At 42.5% G+C, this 27,884-nt stretch overlaps 1 protein-coding gene across 2 annotated transcripts in view; it reads left to right on the forward strand.

Annotated features, from left to right (window-relative positions):
- Nucleotides 1-27,884, forward strand: part of LOC137346642 (syntaxin-1A-like) — a 320,432-nt gene that overhangs the window by 216,367 nt on the left and 76,181 nt on the right. For both annotated transcript variants that reach the window (XM_068010271.1, XM_068010270.1), the window contains exon 6: nt 15,846-15,954. In XM_068010271.1, the coding sequence (XP_067866372.1) occupies nt 15,846-15,954 (109 nt within the window). The remainder of the gene's footprint in view (nt 1-15,845; nt 15,955-27,884) is intronic.

The raw sequence follows: 27,884 nt of genomic DNA on the forward strand, positions 1-27,884 counted from the left end.
AATTAACACCAACGCATCTACTACCTCATTAGCCACCTCTTTTACTACCCTAGGATGAAGTCCATCAGGACCCCGGGATTTGGCAGTCCGCAGCTCCATCAGTTTGGTCAGTACCGCTTCCCTGGTGATTGTAATTTCACCAAGTTCCTCTCTTCCTTCCACCTCCTGATTTATAGCTATTGCTGGATTTTTTTTAATCCTCTATAGTGAAGACAGAAGCAAAATATTTCTTCACTGCATCCACCATTTCCTTATTATCTACTATTAACTCCCCATTCTGACTTTCTAGAGGACCAACACTCACTTTACTTACTATTTTCCTTTTTAAACACCTGTAGACACTCTTGCTATCTGTTTTTACATTTCTAGCTATCTTCCTCTCATACTCTAATTTCCTTCTCCTGATTAACCTTTTAGTCATTCTCTGCTGTTCTTTATATTCTGACCAATCATCTGAACTGCCACTCATCTTTGCGCAATTATATGTCTTTTCCTTAGATTTGATGCTTTCCTTATCTTCTTTAGTTCACCATCGATGGTGGGTCCTCCCCTTAGGATTTTTCTTTATAGTCGGAATATACTTATTCTGAGTATTCTGAAATATCCCCTTAAATGTCTGCCACTGCTTCTCTATTGATCTATCTCCAAGCCTAGTAACCCAGTTCACTTCAGCTAGCTCAGCTTTCTTGCCCACATAGTTACCCTTATTCACATTTAAAATACTAGCCTTAGACCCACTCTTCTCTCTTTCAAACTGGATGTAAAATTCAACTATATTGTGGTCGCTGCTACCTAGAGGTGCCTTTGCTCTGTGGTCATTAATTAATCCTGTCACATTACACAGTACCAAGTCTAATATAACCTGCTCTTTGGTTGGTTCCAGAACGTGCTGCTCTAAGAAATTATCTCAAAAGCATTGTATGAACTCCTCATCCAGGCTACTATTGCCAATCTGATTTTTCCAGTTTATATATAGATTAAAATTACCCATGATTATTGCCGTCCATTTATCACAAGCACCCAATATTTCTTCTTGTATACTTCATCCTACATTGTGATTACTGTTTGGGGGCCTGTAGACCACTCCCACTAGTGACTTCTTTCCCCTACTATTCCTCATCTCCACCCAAACCGATTCTACATCCTGATCTCCTGAACCAAGGTCATCTCTAACTATTGCACCAATGCCATCCTTGATTGATAGTGCTACCCCTCCACCTTTACCTAGCTTTCTATTCTTGAATAGAATGTCACATACCCTTCAATATTCAGGACCCACATCTGCAGCCACATCTCCGTAATGGCTATCAGATCTTATTTATTTACTTCAATGTGCGCTATCAGTTTGTCTACTTTGTAATGAATGCTACGTGCATTCAGATACAGAGCCTTTAGTTTTGTCTTTTTCTTATCTATGTAACATCTGGTCTTGACTGGTGATGTGTTCTTAGGTTTTTCTCTCTGTCCCTTCCTGCCATTCTCTGACATTCACTTCCCTTGGTTCTACCCCTTGATTTTCTACATCTATTCAAGCTTAATCCCCCACCCCCCTTGTTTAGTTTAAAGCCCTCTCTACTTCCCTAGTTAGAAGGTTTGCTGGAACATTAGTCCCGGTATGGTTCAGGTGCAGACTGTCCCAACAGTACGGCTCCCACTTTCTCCAGTACTGGTGCCAGTGCCCCACAGACGGAAACCTACTTCTCCCACACCTGTCTTTGAGTCACATATTCATTTCACTAATCTTATGTGCCCTCTGCCAATTGGCACGTGGCTCAGGTAATAATGCAGAGATTATTACCCTTGAGGTTCTGCTCTTCAATTTGGTGCCTAACTCCTCATACTGTCTAAGCAGAACCTCTTTCTTAGTCCTACCTATGTCATTGGTACCTACATGGGCCACAATAACTGGATCCTTCCCCCTCCCACTCCAAGTTCCTGTCCAGCCCTGAGTAGATGTATCGAACTTTGGCACTGGGTAGGCAACGCAACCTTCTGGACTCATGCTCTTGGCTGCACAGAACAATGTCAATCCCCCTCAGTATATTATCCCCTACTACCACTACATTCCTTTTTGCTCCCCCTACTTGAGTGGCTTCCTGTACCACAGTGCAGTCTGCTGATCCACCTTGCAGACCTCGCTTTTATCTACACAGGTTGAGAGCACCTCAAACCTGTTTAACAATTGCAAAGTCTGAGGCTCCTCCACTACTGTCTGCTCAGTCCCTTTACTTGCCTCACTCAAGGACACATCCTCATGTCTCTCACTACTGACCAAAACAGATGACCCTGTTCTAAGAGTTGTGACCGTCTTCCGGAACAAAGTGTCCAGGTATTTCTCCACCTCCTTTATGTTGCGCAGTGTTTGCAGTTCGGCTTCCAGATCAATAATCCTGTTCTGAAATTCCTCTAGCTGCTTAGACTTTCTGCAGGCGTGTTTGTCCTGGATTGCCTTGGCATTCAAAAGCTCCCCAGTCGACCCCAGTTTCTCTGTTTCTGCACCCCTGTTAAAATTGTACCATTATATCTGCTGCATGCTGATGAAACAACAGGCCAAGCTGATTGGAAAAACTGGTCTAATGCTGGGAATCAGTCCTAGTTGATCTTAGCTTTGTCTCTGTGCAAATAGCCTATGTCTACCTAGTGACAACATGCTATAATCCTGATCGATAGCCCATTTCACACTCTTGCATAGTCATTATGACCTCAAAATGCTAATTTATCACTGAAAAGGGAAAAGTGAATGAATTACTGAGGTTGACTGAGAGAATTGAACAGTGGATGGATACTTCAGGGTTTCATATCTCTTAGCAGTGCAACATATTTGTGTAAAATTCTTTTGTGCCATTTTAACAAATTTGATGCGGTATCTTCATTTTTGAGAGACTAGGTGAGTTAGTTTACTCAGGAAGGTTCATCATGATGTTTCAAACCCACCTGGTCTTTATAAGGGTACCAAGTGTCATCCGTCACAACCATTCAAAGGCTTGCTAATCAAATGAAGTGCTGGAAGGTGGATGGAATTTGCAGTGTGAAAACCTAAAGAAAGCTTGCTGCAAAGGCCATCATTGGCAGTTTCCTTGTTATACAAAGCCTGTAGCTGCGCAGTGAGGGAACACTAATTGTAGTTATTCAGTTTTTCCAAGTACTGCAACTTGTCATTATTTTCTTTCTGTCTAACTGAACCTCATACCCCTCCTAAATCTGACAATTTATATTCTGCCCAGCCCAGTGTTTTTTTTTGTAAATTAGATAAAGTTGATATATGCATTAGGTCGTAGATAATGGGCTGAATTTTACCGGCCCTTCGACGTCGCAGGTCGTGGCGCGGGGGCGATGAAATGCTTCGGAGAGAGGCCCGCCTCAACCCTTGTCATTGAGAAGGGTCCGCTGCATATTGCCGGCGGCGGCAGGACCTCTGTGCGGCCCCCACCCCCCGCCACCTGGCAGCGGGCCCTTCATCAGCATATGTAAATGAACATGTAAAATATTTAAATAAACTTACCTGCAGGCGGCGGCCGTCCCACTCTGATATTACAGCCACCGTTCGTGCTCCGCGTGCCTTCGGAACTCCGTGTGACTTTCCGGACGAGAACCTGGTGGGGAGGGGGGAGTAATAACATTTTCTGGGCGGGAGAGGTGGAGGAGTGGGGAAATCAATCTTTATTGTATGTGGGGATGGTGGGAAGGGGTTGAAGGGCATAATATTGAAGGTTGTGGGGGGGTGCAAAATTCAGGTATGTGAACAATCAACTGATGGTCATTTCATTGCCTGGATTGGACTGGGGAAGGGCCTCCATCATTTATCTTTCAATGTATTAAAAAATCTTTTATTTTGTACCCTTTAAAAATTAAAATTATATGTGTGCGGGCTTAAAGCCCTTTAAAAATGGTGCCGGCGCCTGCGCGGTGGCGCCGGACACCGTTGCCGGGGACGCGGAGGCCACCCCCTCTATGTCATCAGGACAGCCACTCCATCCCCTCTATTTAAATGCGCCCCCGCATGTAATATCACGGGGATTCAGGGACGGCACATCCGCACGGGATGCACGCGTTCTTAGACTGTCGCCTTGAATTGCGGCGCACTCATAAAATTCAGCCCAATGTGTGGCTTTCTTCTTGGTATCCACCTTTTTCTGTACTCCCGCAGTTACACATGTCATCGATCTGTCCTTGTTACAGGTCCCTTTTGCTGCACTTCATTGAGTCTATTTTTATTCTTTCAGGGGTTGTGAGCATTTGTTGCCCATCCCTAATTGTCCTAGAGAAGGTGGTAGTGAGCCGCCTTCTTGAACCGTTGCAGTTCCATCTGGGGGTGTAGGTACACAGTGCTGTTAGGATGGGAGTTCCAGGGTTTTGACCCAGCAACGATGATGTTGTTCCAAGTCAGGATCATGTGTGGCTTGGAGGGGAACTTGCAGGTAGTGGTGTTCCCATGCAACTGCTGCCCTTGTCATTCTAGGTGGTAGAGGTCGCGGGTTTGGAAGATACTGCCGAAGGAGCCTTGGTGAGTTGCTGCAATGCATCTTGTAGATGGTGCACACTGCTGCCACAGTGTGCTGGTGGTGGAGGGAGTGAATGTTGAAGGTTGTGGATAGGGTGCCAATCAAATGGGCTGCTTACACCCTGGATGTTGTCAAGCCTCTTGAGTGTGTTCGAGCTGCACTCATCCATCACACTTCTGACTTGTGCCTTGTAGTTGGTAGACAAGCTTTGGAAAATCAGGAGCTGAGATACTCACCGCAGAATTCCCAGCTTCTGACATGTTCTTGTAGCCATGGCATTTATGTGGCTGGTCCAGTTAAGTTTCTGGTCAATGGTAAGCCCCAGGATGTTGATAGTGGGAGATTCAGTGATGATAATGCTGTTGAATGTCAAGGGGAGATGATTAGATTCTCTCTTGTTGGAGATGGTCATTGCCTAGCATTTGTGTGGTGCAAATGTTGTTTACCACTTATCAGTCCAAGCCTGAATGTTGTTCAGGTCTTGTTGCATATGGACACGGGTTGTTTCAGTATATGAACATTGTACAATCATCAGCGAACATCCCCACTCCTGACCTTTGGATGAAGGGAAGGTCATCGATGAAGCTGCTGAAGATGGTTGGGCCTTGGACACCACCCTGAGGAACTCCTGCATGATGTCCCGGGGCTGTGATGGGCCTTCAACAACCACAACCCTCTTCCTTTGTGCTAGCTTTGACTCCAACCAATCTAGAGTTCTCACCCGATTCCCATTGACTTCAATTTTGCTAGGGTTCTTGATGCTACACTCAGTCAAATGCTGCCTTAATATCAAGGACAGTTTGTCCTACCTCACTTCTTGAATTCAGCTCTTTTGTCCATGTTTTGTCTAAGGCTGTTATGACGTCTGGAGCCGAGTGGGCCTGGCAGAACCCAAACTGAGCATTGGTGAGCAAGTTATTGCCGTGTGAGTGCCACTTGATAGCACTGTCAATGGCACCTTCCATCACTTTGCTGATGATCGAGAGTAGACTTATGTGGCAGTAATTGGCCAGATTGGATTTGTCCTGATTTTTGTGAACAGGACATACCTGGGAAGTTTTCCACATTGTTGGTTAGATGCCAGTGTTGCAGCTGGAGTGGAAGAGCTTGGCTAGGGGAACGGCTAATTCTGGAGCACTAGTTTTCAGTATTACTGCCAGGATGTTGTCAGGGCCCATAGCCTTTGTTGTATTCAGTGCCTTCAACCATTTCTTGGCATCATGTGGATTGAATCGAATTGGCTGAAGACTGGAATCTATGATGTGGGGACCACAGGAAGAGGCTGAGATGGATCAAAAATAAACACTGGGCTGGAAGGAAGTTTTTTTAAAAATGTCTGAGAGATTCAGTAATGCAGAAAGAAAGTGATGACAAATTGTAATACCTGGGAAGATTGAATAACTACAATTAGAACAGCAAATCCATTGTGGTTTGCCTAACTGACACTGCTTGGTCGAAAGAAAGTAATACAAGAAGATTATCTAAATAATCTCAGACACCTAGTTTGAATAAGGTAGAATTTAGATAAGTAGAAAGGGGCATTAAAAATATTAAATTGGGGTTTGGGAGTGATCAGGATTGTACACTCTCTCCCAGCTCAGGTACAGCATGGGTTAGATACAGAGTAAAGCTCACTATGCACTGCCCAATCAAACACTCCAAGGTCAAGGGGAGCACGAGTTACATAGAAAGCAAAGTTGTGTTTACATTGTGTTATCAAATATTCCCAGGTCACATACAATAAAGATTAGATAAAGAATAAAGGCCCCTGTACAGCTGGAAAGCATTTTTCACTGCACCAATGTGACATTTTCATTTATTTCAGTTAACCCTCTGCAACTGACAATCCAGCACAAATTGTATACAAAATAAATAAAGAAATTCAGGAAATGATCAGCAGGTCAAGCAGCATCTGTGTATGGACCTCTCTTAGGAAGGATCCCACACCTGAAACATTGACTTGTGCTTTTGACAGATGCTGCCTGACCTGCTGAGTGTATGCAACGGTTGCTGTTTTTGTTTCAAATTTCTAGCATTTGCGGTGTTCTGCTTTTTGACCAATTTGTGGGCAATTGTGTGCGATGGACGCACCATACTAGGAATTGGGTTTAAATTGTCCCATCTATACCCATGAGGTGGAGAAGTTTTTCATTACAATGGGCTGTGTTGGATTCAATACCAGGCACCAGAGTGGAAAGGCCAATGTCTGACCCTACCTAGAGGTGAAATGCGAGTGTATAACTCGCTCTTGGGGAAGTGAAAGGTGAATATATGACCCTATGGCACCATTGCAATTCTGTCACACAGAAGAAAACATTCGCACATTTTGTGTAAGGTTGCAGACTGTTGTAAGAGATTTATGCTGCACGATCTGGCTATTATGTTGCAAAGCTTGGTGATAAAATCACAGTGCAGTTGTCCTACATAAATCAGTATTTTCCTGGTAATTATATTGTCATTCCCATGGCTGCACTGTCCTTCAGTGACAGATGGTCTTATTTCAATGCTTTGGGTCTTCAGTGCTGTGCACAGTCACAGCAGACGTCAAAGCTGCAGGTTGCAACACACGCAATGCTGATCTGTGCAGTGACTGAGTAATAATGCAGCAGCCAAACTGGCTGATGAGAGGCAAGTGGCTACACACCCATTAGGGATGGAGCGCTCTCACTGTCACTGAAAAAATCAAGATTAACTTTTTCAATGATTGAATTGATGGAATGAAAATTTTCAGAAGGGCTCTGCAGCTTTTTGGAGCTGTACGGAGTCAAAGATCTGGAAGTTTCCTTTCCAAGTTTGCCGAGGGATGGGAGGGAAATCGAGTTGGGGCAGGGAAGCAGCAGTAGGCCTCACTGCCCCATTTTCCTTATACCTCACCTGATTTTGAGCAGGACAGCGGAGGAGCATGCAGCCCCTGGTATTATCATGATTCACAAAATGACTGCTTGATTTTATCACAAGTGAGTGGAAACCTCATGTTTTGGTATCTTTGACCACTTTTCCACAGAGAGGATTTGTGAGGGAATTTTTAAAAACAACTTGTTAGTCTGTTGATAAACAGCTCACACCCCCACTGTGTTGTTAGGTTCTGGGTCCTGTGCTTTTGTCAGGAGTTCTATGGCACAGGCCCTCTGCTTGGGCTATGAACACAGGTAGCTAAAATCAGAGACAAAAGTAGCCTGGTTTCTAAACAAAAAAAACTTCAAGAGCAAGCTTTCCTCAGACTCAAAAGGCTAAAATTCAGGATGGTAGTCAGAAGTTACTTTGTTTAAATTAAGCAAGAAGATCCACTGATGTGGTGATGTGTAACGTGTTCATTATCTTGTAATATAATGCAAATTCCAGTTATACTGATTGAACTGAGTCATTTGAATGCATTTCCACCTTACACAAATTAATTGGGGAAAAAAACAAATTTATAAATAGGCTAAAATACAACTGCAACAACTTTGCCTCCCTGAGGAATCCATTAGAATGGGATATTCCCGTCCTCAGTGATATGATCACCAAGAAGAAAGCCGATTGGGAATAGCCTACGGCAAGTAGTAATGCTCTATTTAATAGAAACTGTCAACCTATAGTTGCTGCAAGCTACTACTGTCTGTTCTGCTAAAGGTTGATCACATGATCTTGAGTGGTTATTGTTGTTAACCTGGTAAAAGCACTGGAGACTACAAAACCTGGAATGAGGTGGGCCAAGTGGATCAAGTATCAGTAGGAGAGCATTTAGGGGATAGTGATCATTGTATCATAAGATTTAGGCTGACTAAGGTAAAGGACAAAGAGCCATCCAGAGTAAGAATAATTAACTGGGGGAAGGCCAATTTCAATGAGGTAAGATTGGAGCTGGGGCGAATAAATTGGAGTCAAAAGCTGGCAGGAAAACTAGTAGATGAACAAGAAGAGATAGTTTGGGCACAGTCAAGGTATGTTCACTCGAAGGGGAAAGGTAGGGCAAACAACTAGAAAGCTCCCTGGATGACAAAAGAGGTAGAGATTAAGATAAAGAAGAAAAAGCATGCTTACGACAGATGCCAGGTCGAAAATACGATTGAGAACCAGGCTGAATATAGAAGGTCCAGAGGGGAAATTAAAAAGCAAATAAGAGAAGCAAGGAGAGAGCATGAAAAGAGACTAGCAACTAGCATTAAAGGTAATCCCAAAGTTTTCTATAGGCATATAAATAGTAAAAGGGTGGTAAGAGGAGGAGTGAGGCCGATTAGGGACCAGAAAGGGGATTTGCACATGGTGGCATAGCTGAGGTATTAAATGAATACTTTGCATCTGTTTTTACCAAGGAAGAAGATGTAACACAGGCAATGTTGAAAGAAGAGGTAAGTCAGACACTAGAGAGGAAGTATTGGATAGGCTGTCTGTACTTAAAGTGGATAAAGCACCAGGACTGGATGAGATGCATCCAAGGATACTGAGGGAAGTGAGGGTGGAAATCGCGCAGGCACTGGCCATAATTTTTCAGTCTTCCTTAGACTCAGGGAGTAGTGCCAGAGGACTGGAGAATTGCAAACATTACACCCTTGTTCAAAAAAGGGTGTAAATATAAGCCCAGAAACTACAGGATAGTCAGTTTAACTTCAGTGGTGGGAAAACTTCTAGAAATAATAATTTGAGACAAAATCAATAGTCATATGGACAAATGCGGGTTAATTAAGAAAAGGCAACATGGATTTCTTAAGGGAAAATCATGTTTAACTAACTTGCTGGAGTTGTTTGAGGAGGTAACGGAGGGTTGATGAGGGCAACGCTATTGATATGGTGTACATGGACTTTCAAAAGGTGTTTGATACAGTGCCACACAACAGACTTGTGAGCAAACTTGTAGCTCATGGAATAAAAGGGACGGTAGCAACACGGATACGAAATTGGCTGAGTGACAGGAAACAGAGTAGTGGTTAATGGATGTTTTTTGGGCTGGAGGAAGGTTTGTAGTGGCGTTCCTCAGGGATCAGTGTTGGGACCCTTGCTTTTCCTGATATATATTAATGACCTAGACCTTGGTGTACAGGGCACAATTTCAAAGTTTGAGATGATACAAAACTTGGAAGCATTGTGAACTGTGAGGAAGATAGTGTAAAACTTCAAAAGGACTTGGACAAGTTGGTGAAATGGACAGCCAGGTGGCAGATGAAGTTCAATGCAGAGAAATGTGAAGTGATTCATTATGGTAGGAAGAACATGAAGAGATAATATAAAATAAAGGGCCATTCTAAAGGGGGTGCAGGGGCAGAGGGACCTAGGTGTATATGTGCGTTATTCATTGAAGGTGTCAGAACAGGTTGAGAGAGTGGTTAATAAAGCATACAGTATCCTGGGCTTTATTAGTAAGGTTATAGAGTACAAGAGCAAAAAGTTCTGGTGAACTTCTTTAAGATGCTTGTTGGGCTTCAACTGGAGTATTGCATCCAGTTCTGGGCGCTGCACTTTAAGAAAGATGTCAGGGCATTGGAGATACTACAGAAAAGATTCACGAAAATGGTTCCAGGGATGAGGAATTTCAGTTATGAAGATAGATTGGAGAAGTTTTTTTATATTCGTTTTGTGGGATGTGGACGTCGCTGACTAGGCCAGCATTTATTGTCCATCCCTAATAACCCTTGACCTGAGTGGCTTGCTAGGCCATTTCAGAGGTCATTTAAGAATCAACCACATTGCTGTGGGTCTGGGGTCACATGTAGGCCAGACCAGGTAAGGACAGCAGATTTCCTTCTATGAAGGACATTATTGAACCAGATGGGTTTTTACAATAATCGAAAATGGTTTCATGGTCACTATTAGACTAGCTTTTAATTCCAGATTTTATTAATTGAACTCAAATTTCACCATCTGCAATGTTAGGACTGTTTTTCCTTGGAGAAGAGAAGGCTGAGAGGTGATTTGATAGAGGTATTCAAAATCATGAGGGGTCTGGACAGAGTAGATACATAGAAATTGTTCCTACTTTTGAAAGGATTGAGAATGAGAGGGCACAGATTTAAAGTATTTGGTAAGAGAAGCAAAAGTGACATGAGGAAAAACATTTTCACGCAGTGAGTGGTTATGGTCTGGAATGCGCTGCCTGAGAATGTGGCGAAGGCAGGTTCAATTGAAGCATTCAAAAGGGAATTAGACTGTTAAAGGAAAAGGAAGAATGTGCAGGGTTATGGAGAGAAGGCAGAGGAATGGAACTGCGGGAATTGCTCTTTCAGAGAGCCAGTGAGGACATGATGGACTGAATGGCCTCCTTCTGCGCTGTAACAATTCTGTGAATAACCATCCCCTGCTCCCACCAAACCAAGCTATAATTAACAATGTTGTGTGACTTGTATAACTTGACTTTTCATGCCTGCATCAGTTATAGCTCAAGACTTCTTCATGTTTGAAGGCACGTTAGCACCATGATTTTCAGATTGGGGAAGTAGAAGCTCAAACATGCAAACATGAGACTAAAGAGGGACCTACCTCATAGCAACAATGGAAGTTGCTGCTTTTATACTCCACTCTTCAAGAATGGGGACTGCAATTTTGAAACTTTTAATCTTGTATTCTGAAAATTAGGGCAAGTTTTCAGTCTCCTGCGATTTGTCTCCTGGTCTGTTCCTGGACCAAGAGCCAGTTTGATGAAATGATATCTGACAAAATAATTGCCCCATGACACTAATATATCTGATGCAAATTAATTCTCAGTGAACAGTTAGAGCTTTTCGATAGTAGGGTACACTTAAATTCTCATTATAAATCTAAATTCATATCAGTGAAGATCTGGATGGTGCAGTATTCCATCTCTGCGACTTACTGGATGACGTCTTTTTAACTTAACTGAGGCAGGTTCCAATATCATCATTGATGATGTTTCCGTAAATATGGACAGATAGCGACAAATAGCCTCACAATTAATAGCTGCATCAGCTGCCAAAGGAACCTGCTCATACTCAATACCTGTTTCATTCACACAGGCTGTTTTGTTTCTGTGCAGGAAGGCTTTTGCTTGAGAACTTCTTCCACAGTTATAGCATGGTTCAGTTCTAACAACTTGGCTTGTTCCAGTTTCTCCTCAACTCGCGCACTGTCCTCATGCAGTTCTGCTTTTGGTTTCAGCCCCTCTCTCTCACCTCTCCTTGTTCAGATCATTCTTTCTCACTCTCTGGTGCTTTACTCTCCATTTTCTCAGCCTTCTTAATCAATACTGATTGCCCCATTTGCTGGTTTTGGATCACAAGTCTCTGTCCTCTGTGAGTTGTTGTTGGACACCATGAACTTTGCAGGACTGTTGCCAGTCTCCTGCCTATCAGCCTTCTAGGTCTCTTTCAGTCATATGCAGAACTATACCCTCTCCTTGTTTAAGGAACTTCTTCAATTTCAGTGCTGTATCTCTAAAACTAAAACTAAAAACTACTTCTTTCAAAGTTCCAACCTACTGCTACAATAGATTGCTTTATTGGGCTGGTGTTATTCCAGCTGCATCTGAGTGCCCTCCTGCCCATCCAGTAGGCTGGTACTGTTTGAGCTGCATCCTGAGTGCCCTTCTGTGCTTTATTAGGCTGACACTGTTCCAGCTGCACCCCGAAGAGCACTCATCTGCAGAGGATCTATGCACTGTACCTCATTGAGTCCTCAACTCATTTCATGGGGCTCTCTTGATTTCTTCGGTAAGCTGTCTGCCCTGTGGATGAAGGAATAATCACTGGCACTGCCCACATTTCTTCACATTTGCACACTCCAAGAGATTCCATGTTAACCACTTCACTTTCATCGGTTTTAGGTTGAATTGTCAGAGATATTGGAACGAACACTCCATTGAAGCACACATCAATCATAAATAAATGGTGTGAGCTGAAAGCACAGGTAATGGCTGTTAATAATCTGTTCCATACTGCACTGTTTCTTCAATGAGAACTACCCAAGGGAGAGCTCCTTGCAACTCCTCAACCGCAAGGTTATTATTAAAGAGCAATTAGGGCAATTTAAACCTCTGCTGCGTGCACTTCCAAACACTAATTTTCAGAATGGGTGTAATTAACCTCCGAGCGTGAAAGCTCGACTAGGAGTTATTTTCAGTTCCATATTTTTTAATTGGGGGGTGGTGGGGTTGGGGGGTCACGGGTAATGAACAATGACAAAAGAAAGAGGCTTGTGTCACCAGATTAAAGCTATGTTAGCCAGTGCTGAAGGCTAACCTACCAATGTATCTGCTATGTGAGAACCAATGACATAGGAAAATTTGGATAGAGGTCTTGTACAGGGACCCTGATGAATGAGGTTCTCCATGAAAATGCAAAGATCTCAAAGATTACTTCAGGTGCTGAACACTAGAGTTAGGGAGGGACTGGTTAGACTTGTGGTTGGAAAGATCAGAAGGAAAATTTCTGCTTCCTAGAACATTGGTACAATTTCTTAGGCATGAGGAAGTTCTACAGATGGGCTTGTCCTTACCTAATTCAATACAAATGTCCCGAGAGAGAGGGAATAAATAGAACATTGAAGCAGGATTTCAAACGTAAGATATGAGCGGGTAAATGAAACATACCAGAAAAAACAAAATTAGTGACAACCCTGGTAGAAAGACCAACAAGGAGAGAAAAGTTGAAAGAAAGTCTGCAATGCTTTATAAAAACACAAAGATTGTCTGAAAAAGTGCTGGGGTTAGAGGGATCTACAAGTTTTTTTTTATTCATTCATGGGATGTAGGCATCACTGGCTAGGCCAGCATTTATTACCCATCCCTAATTGCCCTTGAACTGAGTGGCTTGCTAGGCCATTTCAGAGGGCATTTAAGAGTCATCCACAGTTAGTGGAAATGTTATTTTGTTGCCACCTCAGACAAATGGCTGACAGTGCAATGTGGGGCTCAGAGGGTGTGAAGTGATTCACAGAGAAAGAGCTACAGTGGATAGCATTTTATGAATATGGAATGAAATAGTAGCTATGGGAAGGATGGGTATGGCAGCAGAAGGACATAAGGCTGAAATAATATAGATAAAACTGAGTAATAACAAGGAGCCAAATTATTATTGGTAACTGCCATAGACCAAAAGTACAAGGTGAACAGGTGGATGGGGAGCATTTTGGGCAGATAGAGAGCTGTAGAATATTGTAAAGTGTTAATAAGGGATAATTCAACATTCTGCAGGTTAGTTGGATAGATCAGGCACAAACTGTGGGGTGGGGTGGGGGCAGGATACAAATGGAGTAACTGGTGATCCCAAATGGTATCTGTTTTGAAGTAGGCCAGTTGAGATAAGGTAAGCCCCACCTCGCAGAGACACAATCAACTTGTCGCTTTCAGGCAACACTAAATTTGCCAGAATGCACTTGAACCACGTAAGTAGTACAAAAGGATTTTATTTTAAGTAGACTGGTATTAATTGTGACAATTGGCCTAAGCTAGCCCCACTGGGATTGAACCTTTTTGAAGGTGTGACTTTATAAAACTGAGGGTGTAGTTGACCTAGACAAGTAACAAAGAAGGTCCCTATTATAAGTAGCCAGTTTAGTTGTTGGACCAGCCCAGTCTAACTCTACTGGGACACATTCAGTGTCTTCCCTTAAATGAAATGAAGAGGTCCTATATTGCATAGTCTGGTTATAAATATGAAGCAAGGTAACAGGGAAAGGTCTTCACTGGCAGATGCTGGAAAGGAAACAGATTTGGGAAGGATCATTAGACTAGTCAGTGTTAAACAATGATTAACATGTAAACAAGATACTGGGATCCATCTGGATAGTCCTGTGTTTCTTTCTTAGGTCCTATTCTCGTCTCTTCTCTTCAGTGAAACTCTTTGACCAGCATTCTACTTCCTGCCTATCACACATTTTCCTCCCTTGGGTGAGAACAAACTTCTTTCTTTTTCCTTCAAGACCTGATTCCTGTTGCTCTGCTGCCTCTTTGCTTCATCCTGTCTCTTGCTGTTCTCTCTGGCTGCCCCTTTCTGATGCCCTGTTTTGGGCCTGTCCACCTATCTCTGATCAGAGGAAGGTTCATTCTCTTTTCGACACTCAGCTAGTACCCTTGAAATTTCCAAATAAAAGTTTTTTTTTAAGAAAGTTGGATAAATATTTGGTTCCTCAGGAGCATGGGACACTGTCCATCATTTGCAGCTTCATCCTCTTTGTAAACAAACTGTTTGTGTACCTCTGAGTTAATGTCCTGTGTCATACTCCTGAACAGTCAGCAATGTTACAAGTTATTGAATTTACAGAATTAATATTACCATTTTATAATTGTTATAATAATAAGAAAAGAGGCTGGAATATTAGCAGATGTGTACGGGACCCAAGCTTAGGATAAATATAATATAATGAATAAACTCAATTATTATTTACTTCAAATTTTCATTAGAAAAAACAGTACCAACATGTCTTTCGGCTCCTTCACTCAAATATAAGGTCAAGAGTGGAGATGTTCACTGACTATTCCAGTGTTCAGCTCCATTCACAATTCCTCCAATAATGAAAAAAACCATGCTAACCCACAGAAGGACTTGGGCAACATCCAGGCTTGGGCTGAGAAGTGGTGGATAACATTGTGTCTGGTAGTGACCATCTCGCACAGGAGAAATCCCAACCATCTCTCCTTGACTTTCAGTAGCATGACTATCGTCAAGTCCCATGCTATCACCATCTTCTGGTCATCATTGACCAGCCGCTTAACTAGACCAGCCATATCAACATCAAAGCTGCAATAGTAGGGCAGGAGTTGGGTATGCTGAGATTGGTGGCTCAAAGTCTCTCCAGCATCTACAAGGCTTGTCAGGAATATGATGGAATATTCACCACTCACTGAATAGGGTGCAGTGGCAACAACACTCGAAGTTGGTATAAAAATATTAAAATTTTCGAGGGGAGCTCCCTGGACCACTCCAGAAATGCAGCAGCAGTTTGGGAGGTAGGATCAGAAAGAATTGTTCTAATTCTTCGTTTGCTGCCTACAGTCCTGACTGGAGTAATCAATGGTGAATGAAACCAGGTTTGAAGCTCTTGCTTGTGAAGCAATTTTTTTTAATACTTCCAGCAATAGATTATCTATCAGAAGTGAGAGAAAAATTCAAGTATGAAGATGAAGAACGTAATCCTAATTTACAAATAGAAAACCGTTTTAAATAAGAATGAGCAACAGCTCCTTCCTTCCAATCTCCAGGTTAATTGGAAGTTCCGAAACTGGAAATTGCACCAATAAAGTGGGAAAAATCAAAGGAGCGGTATCGTCAGTGACAGAATCAGAGTGGAGGTACTCTCCTTAGCTGGGGAGCAGTATATAGAACAGGATATGATAACAGTTCACTCGCTGTGGCTGCCTCGATTGTACTTTTATTGCACAACTCCAATTCAAACCCTGTTTCTTTTTGCTTGCAGCATTCTACACTGTCCCGTAAATTTGTAGAAGTGATGTCCGAGTACAATGGCACTCAGACTGACTACAGGGAGCGTTGCAAAGGACGAATCCAGCGGCAACTCGAAATCAGTAAGTGCCTGCAGTGGTTCTTGGAATAAATGCTATAAATAGAGAACCACGGTAAGATAATGGCGCTCAATGTACAGGCTGCACACAACCTGGGCTTGCTGCTTTTGTGGGTCTGAAACCAGCAGAGCTTTTGAAATTAACCTGTGACAGTGAAGTAGCCAGAGTCCATACTGTAAGCTCTCTATCTGACTCATGAGTCCCACTACATTTACGTAGATGTAAAGACACAATGTGGTTCATAGGGGCTGTGAGGTCTGCCTGTATGCACAGCCAGTGACACTGAGTCCAAAGAAATGCCTTCCACAATATATAATAGCCATTAGCAGCAGTACATAGCTTGGATCCCACTTACACTAACACAGATTTTATAAAGAACCTGACCTCCTAGTCATTCCTGTGACTAAGTTACCACAAAGGCAGCACCAGTGACTTACATGATAAACTGTGGGAGTGGGGAAATTTACTCACAGGCTATATACAGGGGAGAGGAATGAGGCTGACGTGATATACAGTGAAAACGGACATTACTGATGGGAGGGAGATATATGCAGGATATGTGACTGACTCGTCATATACAGTGGGAATGTGACTGGGGTATAAACAGTGAGGATGTGACTATTGAGCTATAAATGGGAATGCTGTCACACACACACACGTGCATAATCATGTGTTCAAAATAAGTTGGGTTTGGGATTCTGCTCCTGGGATGTAGGAGTCGTGGTTAGCAGTATAAAGACCGAATGCAAGCTCAGGATATTGTCCCATTGCCACAGTGTCATGCTTGGCTGCCAATGATTAATATGTGCAGATAATCAGTTTTAATCTTCATTGACATGGCTTCATGAAGTTGAATATCATTTAGTGACATTGGGTGTTGCTCATTGACTCATTCTACATGGAAAGAACGAACAAATTTGCATTTATTTAGCATTTGTCATGTCCTCAAGGTGTCTCAAAGTGCTTCACAAGCAATTACTTCTGAGATACATGTAGGCAAATGCAAACGCCAATTTGCACACAACAAGATCCCCCAACCAGCAAAGTAGATAATGTCCAGTTAGCCATTTTTCTTTGGTGGTATCAGTTGAGGGAGTTAGATTGGCCAAGAGACCAGGGCAGCTCTCTGCTTTTCCATGAAGATTACCATGGGATCTTTTACATCCACAGAAACAGACATGTCCTCAGTTTAATGTCAACTGAAAGACTACCTCCAACAATTCAGAACTCCCTAGATACCTCACTGCAGTTTCACTTTACATTATGTTCTCAAATCCTAGACATTGATCATCAATCCCAAATAATCATGCTCAGTAGAAAACACTGGGTCATATGTATCTAAACTTTTTGATTACCTCAATGCGGATCATGGACAGAAAAGGTGTACTTCCGATCGAGAGAAATAAGCAATTTTAAAAGAAAATGAAATGCATACGGTGGTTTGCAATAGAATTTAAATAGAATTAGAAAGTAGGAGAAGATGAAGATGCAAAAAAGATATTTATCCCGTCAACACTTGCTCTTCCAGTACCCTAAGTCTCCCACTGAACCCATCACTCTAGTACCCAGACTATCACATTGAAGTCTGTTGCTGCGGTACCCTAACTATATCTCATTAAGGCATCAAATATACTATGAAAGTTCCAAATATTTGTCCTTAACTGCCGAGGCTAACAAATTATTTTAATTCTTTAAGGTGAGTAAGTTCTTCCTGATATCCATTCAGTAATTCTGAAATTCTGTGTTCTGATCCTACTTCCCTGACTTAATTTCAAATAATATTCTGGGTTCACTTTACTGCTACCAATTAATATTTTATACTCAGTGAGGTCCCTGTTTAACTGACCTTCTTTACAGCCTGTAGAACTTGAGCTTCTCTAATCTTTCTTCGTGTCTCATGCCCTTTACACTTGGGATTTGTTTTGTTGCTCTGCTCATCAACCACTGTCTGTCTCTGACATGTTTAATGCTCCCGTGCCCTCTCATTTCAATTGTGCCAGAACGTCAGAATCTCTTGAAATAAAAATAGTTTCTCTCTATCTCTCAGTTTGGCAGCTCCCTGTGAGAAACACAGGCTGAAGGTTCATCGAGCTTCTTATTCTGAAATTTGGAAACCGAGTAAGGGCGAAGGAATCACAAAGGACCTGGGTTTGGCACTTGGTTGCTTCAAACAAAGAGAAGTATTATTGGATGTCTGGGTATCCGCATCAAATAATGTTACTCATTAATGATACATGGGCAGATGCTTTGTTGGGAAACAGAACAATTTGAACAGCAACCTGACAATCTGTAATAGGGCAATAGTCTGAACATTTTGTTTTTATTCATTCATGGGATGTGGGCGTCAATGGCTATGCCAGCATTTATTGCCCATCCCTAATTTCCCTTGAGAAGGTGGTGGTGAGCTGCCTTCTTGAACCGCTGCAGTCCATGTGGGGTAGGTACACCCACAGTGCTGTTTGGAAGGGAGTTCCAGGATTTTGACCCAGCGACAATGAAGGAACGGCGATATAGTTCCAAGTCAGGATGGTGTGTGACTTGGAGGGGAACTTGCAGGTGGTGGTGTTCCCATGTATTTGCTGCCCTTGTCCTTCTAGTTGGTAGAGGTCGCGGGTTTGGAAGGTGCTATCGAAGGAGCCTTGGTGCATTGCCGCAGTGCATCTTGTAGATGGTACACACTGCTGCCACTGTGCGTCGGTGGTGGAGGGAGTGAATGTTTGTGGATGGTGTGCCAATCAAGTTAACGTTTCAGGTCAGTGACCCTTCATCAGAACTGGCAGATATTAGAAATGTAAAAGATTTTAAGCAAGTAAAGGGTGGGGCAAAAGATAACAAAAGAGAAGGTGTTGATAGGACAGAGGGTCACAGAGAATAACTGACCAGAAGGTCATGGAACAAAGGCAAACAGTATGTTAATGGTGTGCTGAAAGACAAAGAGTTAGTACAGAGAGGGTGTGAATAGACTGTAAAGCACAAAGCATTCCAAGCACAAACATTAAAAAAACAGAGTGTATAGGCACAGTAGAAACAAACTAAACGAACTAAAACAACTAAAATAAAATAACCAAATAAAAAAGAAAAAAAAGAAAAAATAACTAAGCATAAAAAGGGGGGCTCGTCATGCTCTGAAATTATTGAACTCAATGTTCAGTCTGGCAGGCTGTAGTGTGCCTAATTGGTGAATGAGATACTGTTCCTCAAGCTTGCGTTGATGTTCGCTGGAACACTGCAGCAATCCCAGGACAGAGATGTGAGCATGAGAGCTGGGGGGATTGTTGAAATGGCAAGCAACTGGAAGCTCGAGGTTATACTTACGGACTGAGCGGAAATGTTCCACAAAGCAGTCACCCAATCTGCGTTTGGTCTCCCCAATGTAGAGGAGACCACATTGTGAGCAACGAATACAGTATACTAAATTGAAAGAAGTACAAGTAAATCGCTGCTTCACCTGAAGGGAGTGTTTGGGGCCTTAGATAGTGAGGAGAGAGGAGGTAAATGGACAGGTATTACCCGTCCTGCGATTGCAGGGGAAAGTGCCGAAGGGGGATGAAAACTGGAATTTAAATATTTCAGCCTCAGGAGGAATGGAGAGGTATCCTATTGGATGTTTCTCTTTTGCTACTCCAGCACTGCAACAGCAGTCTCTAAATCAAACAGTAGTAGGGCCAATGCTAGAATCTGTTGTTAAGGGCAGGGCACTTGCAAAATCAAAATATGATTAGGCAGGTGACATGGTTTTATGAAAAAGAAATCATGTTTGACAAATCTGTTTGAGTTTTTTTGAGGATGTAACCAGCAGGGTCGATAAAGGGGAAACCAATGGATGGAGCATGTTTGGATTTTCCAAAGATTTTCCAAGGAAGTTAGGAAAGCAAAGAGAGGGCACGAAAGAATATTGGCAAACAAAATCAAGGTGAACCCAAGATGTTTTATCAATACATTAAGAGTAGAGGATAACTCATAAAAGACCAAAAAGGTAACTTATGTGTAGGGGTGGAAGATATTGGTATGGTTCTTAATGAATACTTTGCATCTGTCTTCACAAAAGAGGGGGACGATGCAGATATTGTAGTTAAGGAGGAGGAGTGTGAAGTATTGGATGTGATAAACATAGAGAGAGACTTATTAATGGGATTAGCATCCTTGAAAGTGAATAATCAGCAGGGCCGGATGAAATGTACCCCAGGCTGTTAAAAGAAGCCAGGGAGGAAATAGCAAAAGCTTTGACCATCATTTACTAGTTCTCACTGGATACAGATGTGGGGCTGGAGGATTGGAGGACTGCTAACTTTGTACCCTTGTTTAAAAAGGGAGCAAGAGATGGACTGAATATTTACAGGCCAGTTAGCCTAACCTCAGTAGTGGGCAAATTATTGGGAATCAATTCTGAGAGACAGGATAAATTGTCACTTTAAAAGGGCACAGATTAATCAAGGACAGTCAGCATGGATTTGTTAAGAGAAGATTATGTCTGACTAACTTGATTTAATTTTTTGAAGAAGTAACAAGGAGGATTGATGAGGGTAGTGCAGTTGATGTAGTCGACATAGATTTTAGCAAGGCTTTTGACAAGATCCCATACGGCAGACTGGTTAAAAAATAAAAGCCCATGGGATCCAGGGAAATGTAGAAAGCTGGATACAAAATTGGCTCAGTGGCAGGAAACAAAGGGTAATTGTTGACGGGTGTTTTTGCAATGGGAAGGCAGCTTCCTGTGGCGTTCCGCAGGGCTCAGTACTAGGACCCCTGCTTTTTGTGGTATATGTTAACGATTTGGACGTAAATGTAGGGGTATGATCAGGAAGTTTGCAGACAACACAAAAATTGGCCGTGTGGTTGATAGAGAGGTGGATAGCTGTAGCTTGCAGGAAGCCAAAGACTTGCAGGTTAATAGGTAAATTGGCCATTGTAAATTGCCCCTAGTGCAGGTAGGTGGTAGGAGAATTGAGGGAAGGTGGGGATATTGTAGGGAATATGGGGGTAATGTAGGATTAGTATAAATGGGTGGTTGTTGGTCGGCAAAGACTCGGTGGGCCGAAGGGCCTGTTTCAGTGCTGTATCTCTCTATGACTCTATATCAATGGACTGGTCAGGCAAGCACAAAAGTGGCAAATGGAATTCAACCCAGAGAAGTGTGAGGTGATACATCTGGGGAGGTCAAACAAGGCAAAGGAATACACAATTAATGGGAGAATACTGAGAGGTGAAGAGGAAGTGAGGGACCTTGGAGTAAATGTCCACAGATCCCTGAAGATAGCAGGACAGGTTGATAAGGTGGTTAAGAAGGCATATGGAATCCTATCCTTTATTAGTCGAGGTATAGAATATAAGAGCAGGGAGGTTATGCTGGAACTGTATAAATCATTAGTTAGGCCACGACTTGAGTACTGTGTGAAATTCTGGTCGCCTCATTAACAGAAAGGTGTAATTGCACGAGAGAGGTTACAGTGGAGATTTATGAGGAAAATGCTGGGACTGGAAAAATGCAGCTATGAGGAAAGATTGGAAAAGCTGGGGCTGTTCTCCTTGGATCAGAGGAGGCTGAGGGGATATTTGACTGAGATGTGCAAAATTGTGAGGGACGTGGATAGAGTGAATCTGAAGGGCCTATTACCTTATGGGCGGCACAGTGGCGCAGTGGTTAGCACCGCAGCCTCACAGCTCCAGGGACCCGGGTTCGATTCCGGGTACTGCCTGTGTGGAGTTTGCAAGTTCTCCCTGTGTCTGCGTGGGTTTCCTCCAGGTGCTCCGGTTTCCTCCCACAAGCCAAAAGACTTGCAGGTTGATAGGTAAATTGGCCATTATAAATTGTCACTAGTATAAGTAGGTGGTAGGGAAATATAGGGACAGGTGGGGATGTTTGGTAGGAATATGGGATTAGTGTAGGATTAGTATAAATGGGTGGTTGATGTTCGGCACAGACTCGGTGGGCCGAAGGGCCTGTTTCAGTGCTGTATCTCTAATCAATCTAATCTAATCTAGCAGAGAGGTCAGTGACTAGGGGGCATAGATTTAAAGTGATTGGGAGGAAGATTAGAAGGAAGATGAGGAAAACCTTTTTCACCCAGAGGGTGGTAGGGTTCTGGAACTTACTGCCTGTAACGGTAGTAGAGACAGAAACCCTAAACTCATTTAAAAGGTGTCTGGATATGCACCTCAAGTGCAGTAACCTGCAGGGCTTTGGACCAAATGCTGGAAAATGGGATTAGACTGGGTGGCCCGTTTTTTGGCCGGCACAGACACAATGGGCCAAGTGGCCTCTTGCTGTGCGGTAAACTTTCTATGATTCTATTCTATGACATGAGGAAAGTTTTTTTACGCAGCGAGTGGTTAGGATCTGGAATTGCACTGCCTATGTTTCTGGTGGAGGTAGGTTCAATCGTGGCTTTAAAGAGGAAATTGGATAAGCTTCTGAAGATAAACAATTTGCAAGGCTGCAGGGAACGGGTGTGAGAGTGGGACTAGCTGTGTTGTTCATGCAGACAGATGACATAGATATGTCAGAATGGCCTCCTTCTGTGCTGTGCTGTATGATTCTGTGTGTTCGTGTGAGAGTGTTGCCTTGATTAATAAATTTTATGGAAATTTCTCAGGATGTAGTTATAGGTGGATGGACGGGGGCTAAATTGTTAAGTTGCCAGTCACAGTTATTTTGTGCTGCTGGTGGATAACTGCACTTCCTTATTTTCTTCACAATATCCATCTTTGTTGCTGGTCAGAGACAAAGAAGAGACAGCCATGCAGTCACAGAGCACGGAGAAGTAGAAATAAAAACTACTTAATATCTTTCAGCTCAAATCTGCAGAAACATGTGACTGCATTGGGGACAGCAAGCAGACCCCAAGGAGAGAGTAAGTGATTGTATAGACTCCCAAGGGAGAGAAAGTCATTGTACAGACCCCAAGGAGAGAGTTGGTAAATGTAAAGGGCTTGAAACAAATAAATCCCCACAGTTTGATGGTATTTATCCCAGAGTGCTGAGAGAGCTTAGTGAGGGGATTGTGAGCTACTGACAAGCATTTTGAAGGTGTCCATGGACACTGGGATGATACCAGCACATTGGAAACAGGCTAACATGATGCTGTGTTCAAAAAGGGCTGCAAAATAGACAATGGCAGCTCCAGATCCATTAGTCGTATTTCAATTCTCTACAAGATACTGAAATTCGATTACCGGGGTATAGTTGAGAATTATCAATCTAAGAAACAGCAGTCAACTTAGTCAGGGAATATCTTGCCTGACCAACCTTCCTGATTTATATGTGGAAATGAGAGCTCAAGTTGACTGTGGTAAATCCTAAGAGTGTGTACTTAGACTTCGGCATTTGATAATCTTTCACATGAAATATTACTAATTAAGCAGGGGAAAACATGGGTATAGAGAAGAAGTTTGGATGAAGGGTACACAACAAGAGGCGTGAATAGAAGGGTAATTTTGAGAGCTGTCCTGGATGAATGAAGGTGGGCTGCAAGGTATTCTTTATCTTGTAATCTTGGAAAAGGTGGAAAGTTAATGGGCTGTAATGTTTCTGTGAACTGGATCTAGAAAGCTAGAGTATAGTTTAAACTGGGACACATATAGTTGGATGTGGGAGAACAAGTGTTGAGGGATCTGTTTGGTAAGTGATGGTCTAGTTGATTGATTGATTGAATGTCCATGTTATTTATTTTTTCTTTTAGATTAAGAAATCTATTAATTGTGAAGTATAACATGCTTAAAATGGACCAGATTACATTGTATTTCATGTAAAGGTTTCACATTTCCTGGGGAGCAAACCCCAGAAAACCCATTTTGTGTCCTGCACATTTGCAATTCCTCTTCAAGCTTGCATGGAATTATATTTTTCTCACCAATATAAATGAAGGCAAGTCAGGATCTGAAAGCCAAGCATTACCTCACAAGGAGCATCTGAGCCATGAAATTCTAGGTACTGAAGGCAGACCACTGCATTTTGTTGTTAGCAGCTTATACACGGGGCAGGAACTGTGCAGCGAGTGGCTCAGAAGGCTACCAGCATGGCCACACTCTCAAATTCCTCTGCAGGTTTCATAGGACCTGATATAACAGCAGGTGGCAGAACGTTCAGTTACTCAAGCCCAGTACACATCTCAACTATTCCCACTTATCATGAAAATTAAACTCTCAATGGTCCACTAATCAAGTGTAGTCTGAAAGATGTTGCATTGCTAAATGGGAAAGTACATAAAACCAAATAAAAGAAGCTACTTTTTTCTTTAACTGCTAACTAACTCTGAGGGATCTGGATTCCACTCAGCAATGTGAAGGATGACAGTGTTGGTGAACCAGAGGTTTTCTTCTTTTACTTTGCCCACAGCATCATGAAAAGTAGTATGCTCATCTCATAGCCTGTATAACACATTGTGCATACAATTCCACATTTCTCTCCCCAGCTTGACAAGAGCTTGTGGTCACATGGCACCTGCATTACCAGTAGATTATTTATCAATCGATCCCATGAATTAACTGGGTGCTACCTGTCACTTATTAAACTTACCATTAGATTTATTCCCAAGTATTGGCCTGACTCAAAATAAGGCTGAATTCAAGATTTTCATAGTACCATGTGCACATATGTTCCTCATTTTGAATTCAGCTACATTCAGGATTCAGAAAGCCTATATGGCATCAAGAGATAGTTCTGTGAAAATCTTTCCCTCTCTCACTGCTCTGTAGAATTTTTAGAATTCTGTTGCCCCATGAAAAGTAATGAACGGATTCAGGACCTACTCTGCAGAGGCTTAAGAACTCTGAAGTGTGTGGTGGAACAAATAAACATAAGAAACAGAAGCTGGAGTAAGCCATATGATCCGTCAAGCCTGCTTTGCCATTCAAGAAGATTGTGGCTGAACTTCTACCTCAACTCCATTTTCCTGCTCTATCCCATATCCATTTATTGCCTTTATGCCCAAAAATCTTTTGATCTCTGTTATGAACATACCCAGTGACTGAGAATTCATAGGCTTCTGGGATCGAGAAATCCAAAGGTCCAAACCTCTAGTTCTAGACTCTTCAGCCAGGAGAAACAACCTCTCAGCATCTACCCTATCAAGCCCTCTAGAATTTTATACGTTAGAAAGAGATCACCTCTCATTCTTCTAAATTCCAGAGAATATAGGCCAATCCTACTCAATCTGTCCTCATGAGACAGCCCCCTCATTGCAGGAATCAATCTAGTGAACCATTGTTGCATCCACTCTCTGGCAAATATACCCTTCCTTAGGTAAGGAGACTAAAACTGCACACAGTACTCCAGGTGCTGCCTCACCAAAGCCCTATATAATTGCAGCAAGATGTTGTTACACTTATGCTGAAATCCTCTTACATTTTCCTTCCTAAATGCTGGCTGTAACTACATGTTAACTTTCTGTGATTTGTGAACAAGAATCCTCAAATCCCTCTGAACACCAATATTTACTAGTCTTTCACCTTTTAAAAATATATCTTGCTTTTCCATTCTTCCCACCAAAGTGAATAATTTCACTCTTCCCCAAATTATATTCCATCTACCAACTTCTTGCCCAATGACTTAACTGGTTTACACTCTCTTGCAGTCTCTTTGTGTCCTCCTTACAGCTTATTTTTGGACCTAGCTTTTTATCATCAACAATCTTGGATGTATTACACTTGGTTGTCTCATCTAAGTCATTGATACAGATTGAACATTGCCAACACTGATCCTTGCGGCGCTCCACTGGTTATATCTTGCCATCCCAAGAAAGACCCATTTATTATTACTGCTTTGTTTTCTGCCTGTTAACCAATCCGCAATCCATACGAATTGAGTTCAATCATTTCAGAGCATGACGGGCCCCCCATTTTACTTTCATTTTTAGTTATTTTTTCTTTTTTTTAAAATTTTATTTCATCTTTGTTTGTTCAGTTTGCTTACCCACTGTTTTTTTTCATGTTTGTACTTGTGGCTGTTCAATTTTCAGTCTGTTAACACCCTATCTGTACTAATGCTTTGTCCTTCTACACCCCCAGAGCTGGTCCCAATGTTCCAAGAATCTAAAGCCCTCTGTCCTGCACCAACTTTCCAGCCACACATTCATCTGTGTTATCCTCCTATTCCAATACTTACTTGTGCGTGGCACTGGGAGTAATCCGGAGATTAATGTTTTGAGGTCCTGCTTGCTAATTTCTATCTGGCTCCATAAATTCTGACTGCAGGACCACGTCCCTCTTGCTACCTAAGTCATTGGTTCCGATGCGGACCACGACTGCTGGCTGTTCACCCTCTCCCCTGAGGATGCTCTGCAGCTGCTCTGTGACATCCTTGACCCTGGCACCAGGGAGGTAACACACCATCTTGGAATCACATTTGTGGCTGCAGAAACGCCTTGCTGTTCCTCTGGATTTTGAGTCTCCTATCACTTTGGCTCTTCCAGTCTTCTTTGTACCCCCCTGTATGGCTGAGCCACTGTGGTGCCATGGACTTTACTCTGGCTGCACTCCCCAGATGAACCATCACTCTCATCATTATTCAGAACTGAATACGGGTTGAAGAGCGAGAAGCATTCAGGAGACTCCTGTGCTTCCTGCCTGGTCCTTTTTGACTGCATGGTGGTCACCCATTGCCTCTCTCTCTGCATACCCTTAAGCTGTGGGGGTGACCGTATCTATAAACATGTTATCCACATAGCTCTCAGCCTCAAGATGCACCGCAGTGACGTCAGCTGTTGCTGAAATTCTGAAACCCGGAGCTCCAGCTACTGCAACTATTGACACTTTCTGCACACATGGTTACCCAGGACCCGAGACATGTCCTGGAGTTCCCACATAGCACAGGATGTACACTCCAGAGGTTGGCGCAGCCCTGCCATTCCTCTATCTATTTAATTATAAACCCTGCTATTACAAGTAAACCCTTCTACTACAAATAAACCCTGCTATTAATGAATACCATGAGTTGAGAATGAAAGTAAGACAAAGGAAAAAAATAAAAATACTCACCAACCAACCACTTACCTGATTTCACTGATGCCACACTTGATTTTCCTTAGAACACTGTTGGTCAGCTCAGAACCCACAGACTGGTTAGTTCCCTCTCAGCCCTGCTCCTTATCCTTCAGTGTTGGTGTTGGTTCTTTTGCCAGTCACCGTATGTCAGTTCCTTCTGGTTCTCGCACTTCTACCAATGGAAACAGTTTCTCTTGATCTACTCTGTCTAGACCCTTCATTATTTTGAACATGTCTATCAAATCTCCTATCAACCTCTTCTTCTCTAAGCAGAACAATCCCAGCTTCTCCAATTCATCCATGTAACTGAAGTCCCTCATTCCTGGAATCATTCTCATATATCTTTTCTGCAGTCTCTTTAAAGCCTTCGCATCCTTCCTTAGATGTAATGCCTAGAATTGTACTCCAGTTGAGGTTGGACCAGTATTTTATAAAGGTTCATTATAACTTCCTTGCTTTTGTACGCTATGCCTCAATTTATAAAGTCTAGGATCCCATATGCCTTTTAAATCACTCTCAACTAGCCCTGCCACCTTCAACAATTTGTGCACATATACCCCCAGGTCTCTCTGTTCCTGCACTCACTTTAGAATTGCACTCTTTATTTCATATTGCCTCTCATCTTTCTGCCTACAAAAATATAGCACCTCACACATCTCTGCAATGAATTTCATCTGCCACGTGTCCGCCCATTCCACCAGCCTGCCGATGGCCTCTTGAAGTCTATCACTATCCTCCTCACAGCTCACAATACTTCCAAGTTTTGTGTAATTACAAATTTTGAAATTGTGCCCTGTACATCCAAGTCTAGATCATGAATATATATCAAGAAAAACAGTGGTCCTAGTACCAACCCCTGGGATCTCTATCCCTTCCTCCAGTCTGAAAAACAACCATTCACCACTACTCTCTGTTTCCTGTTACTCAGCCAACTTCATATCCAAGCTGTCACT

This window comes from Heterodontus francisci, chromosome 30, assembly GCF_036365525.1.
Source record: "Heterodontus francisci isolate sHetFra1 chromosome 30, sHetFra1.hap1, whole genome shotgun sequence".
Lineage (NCBI taxonomy): Eukaryota > Metazoa > Chordata > Chondrichthyes > Heterodontiformes > Heterodontidae > Heterodontus > Heterodontus francisci.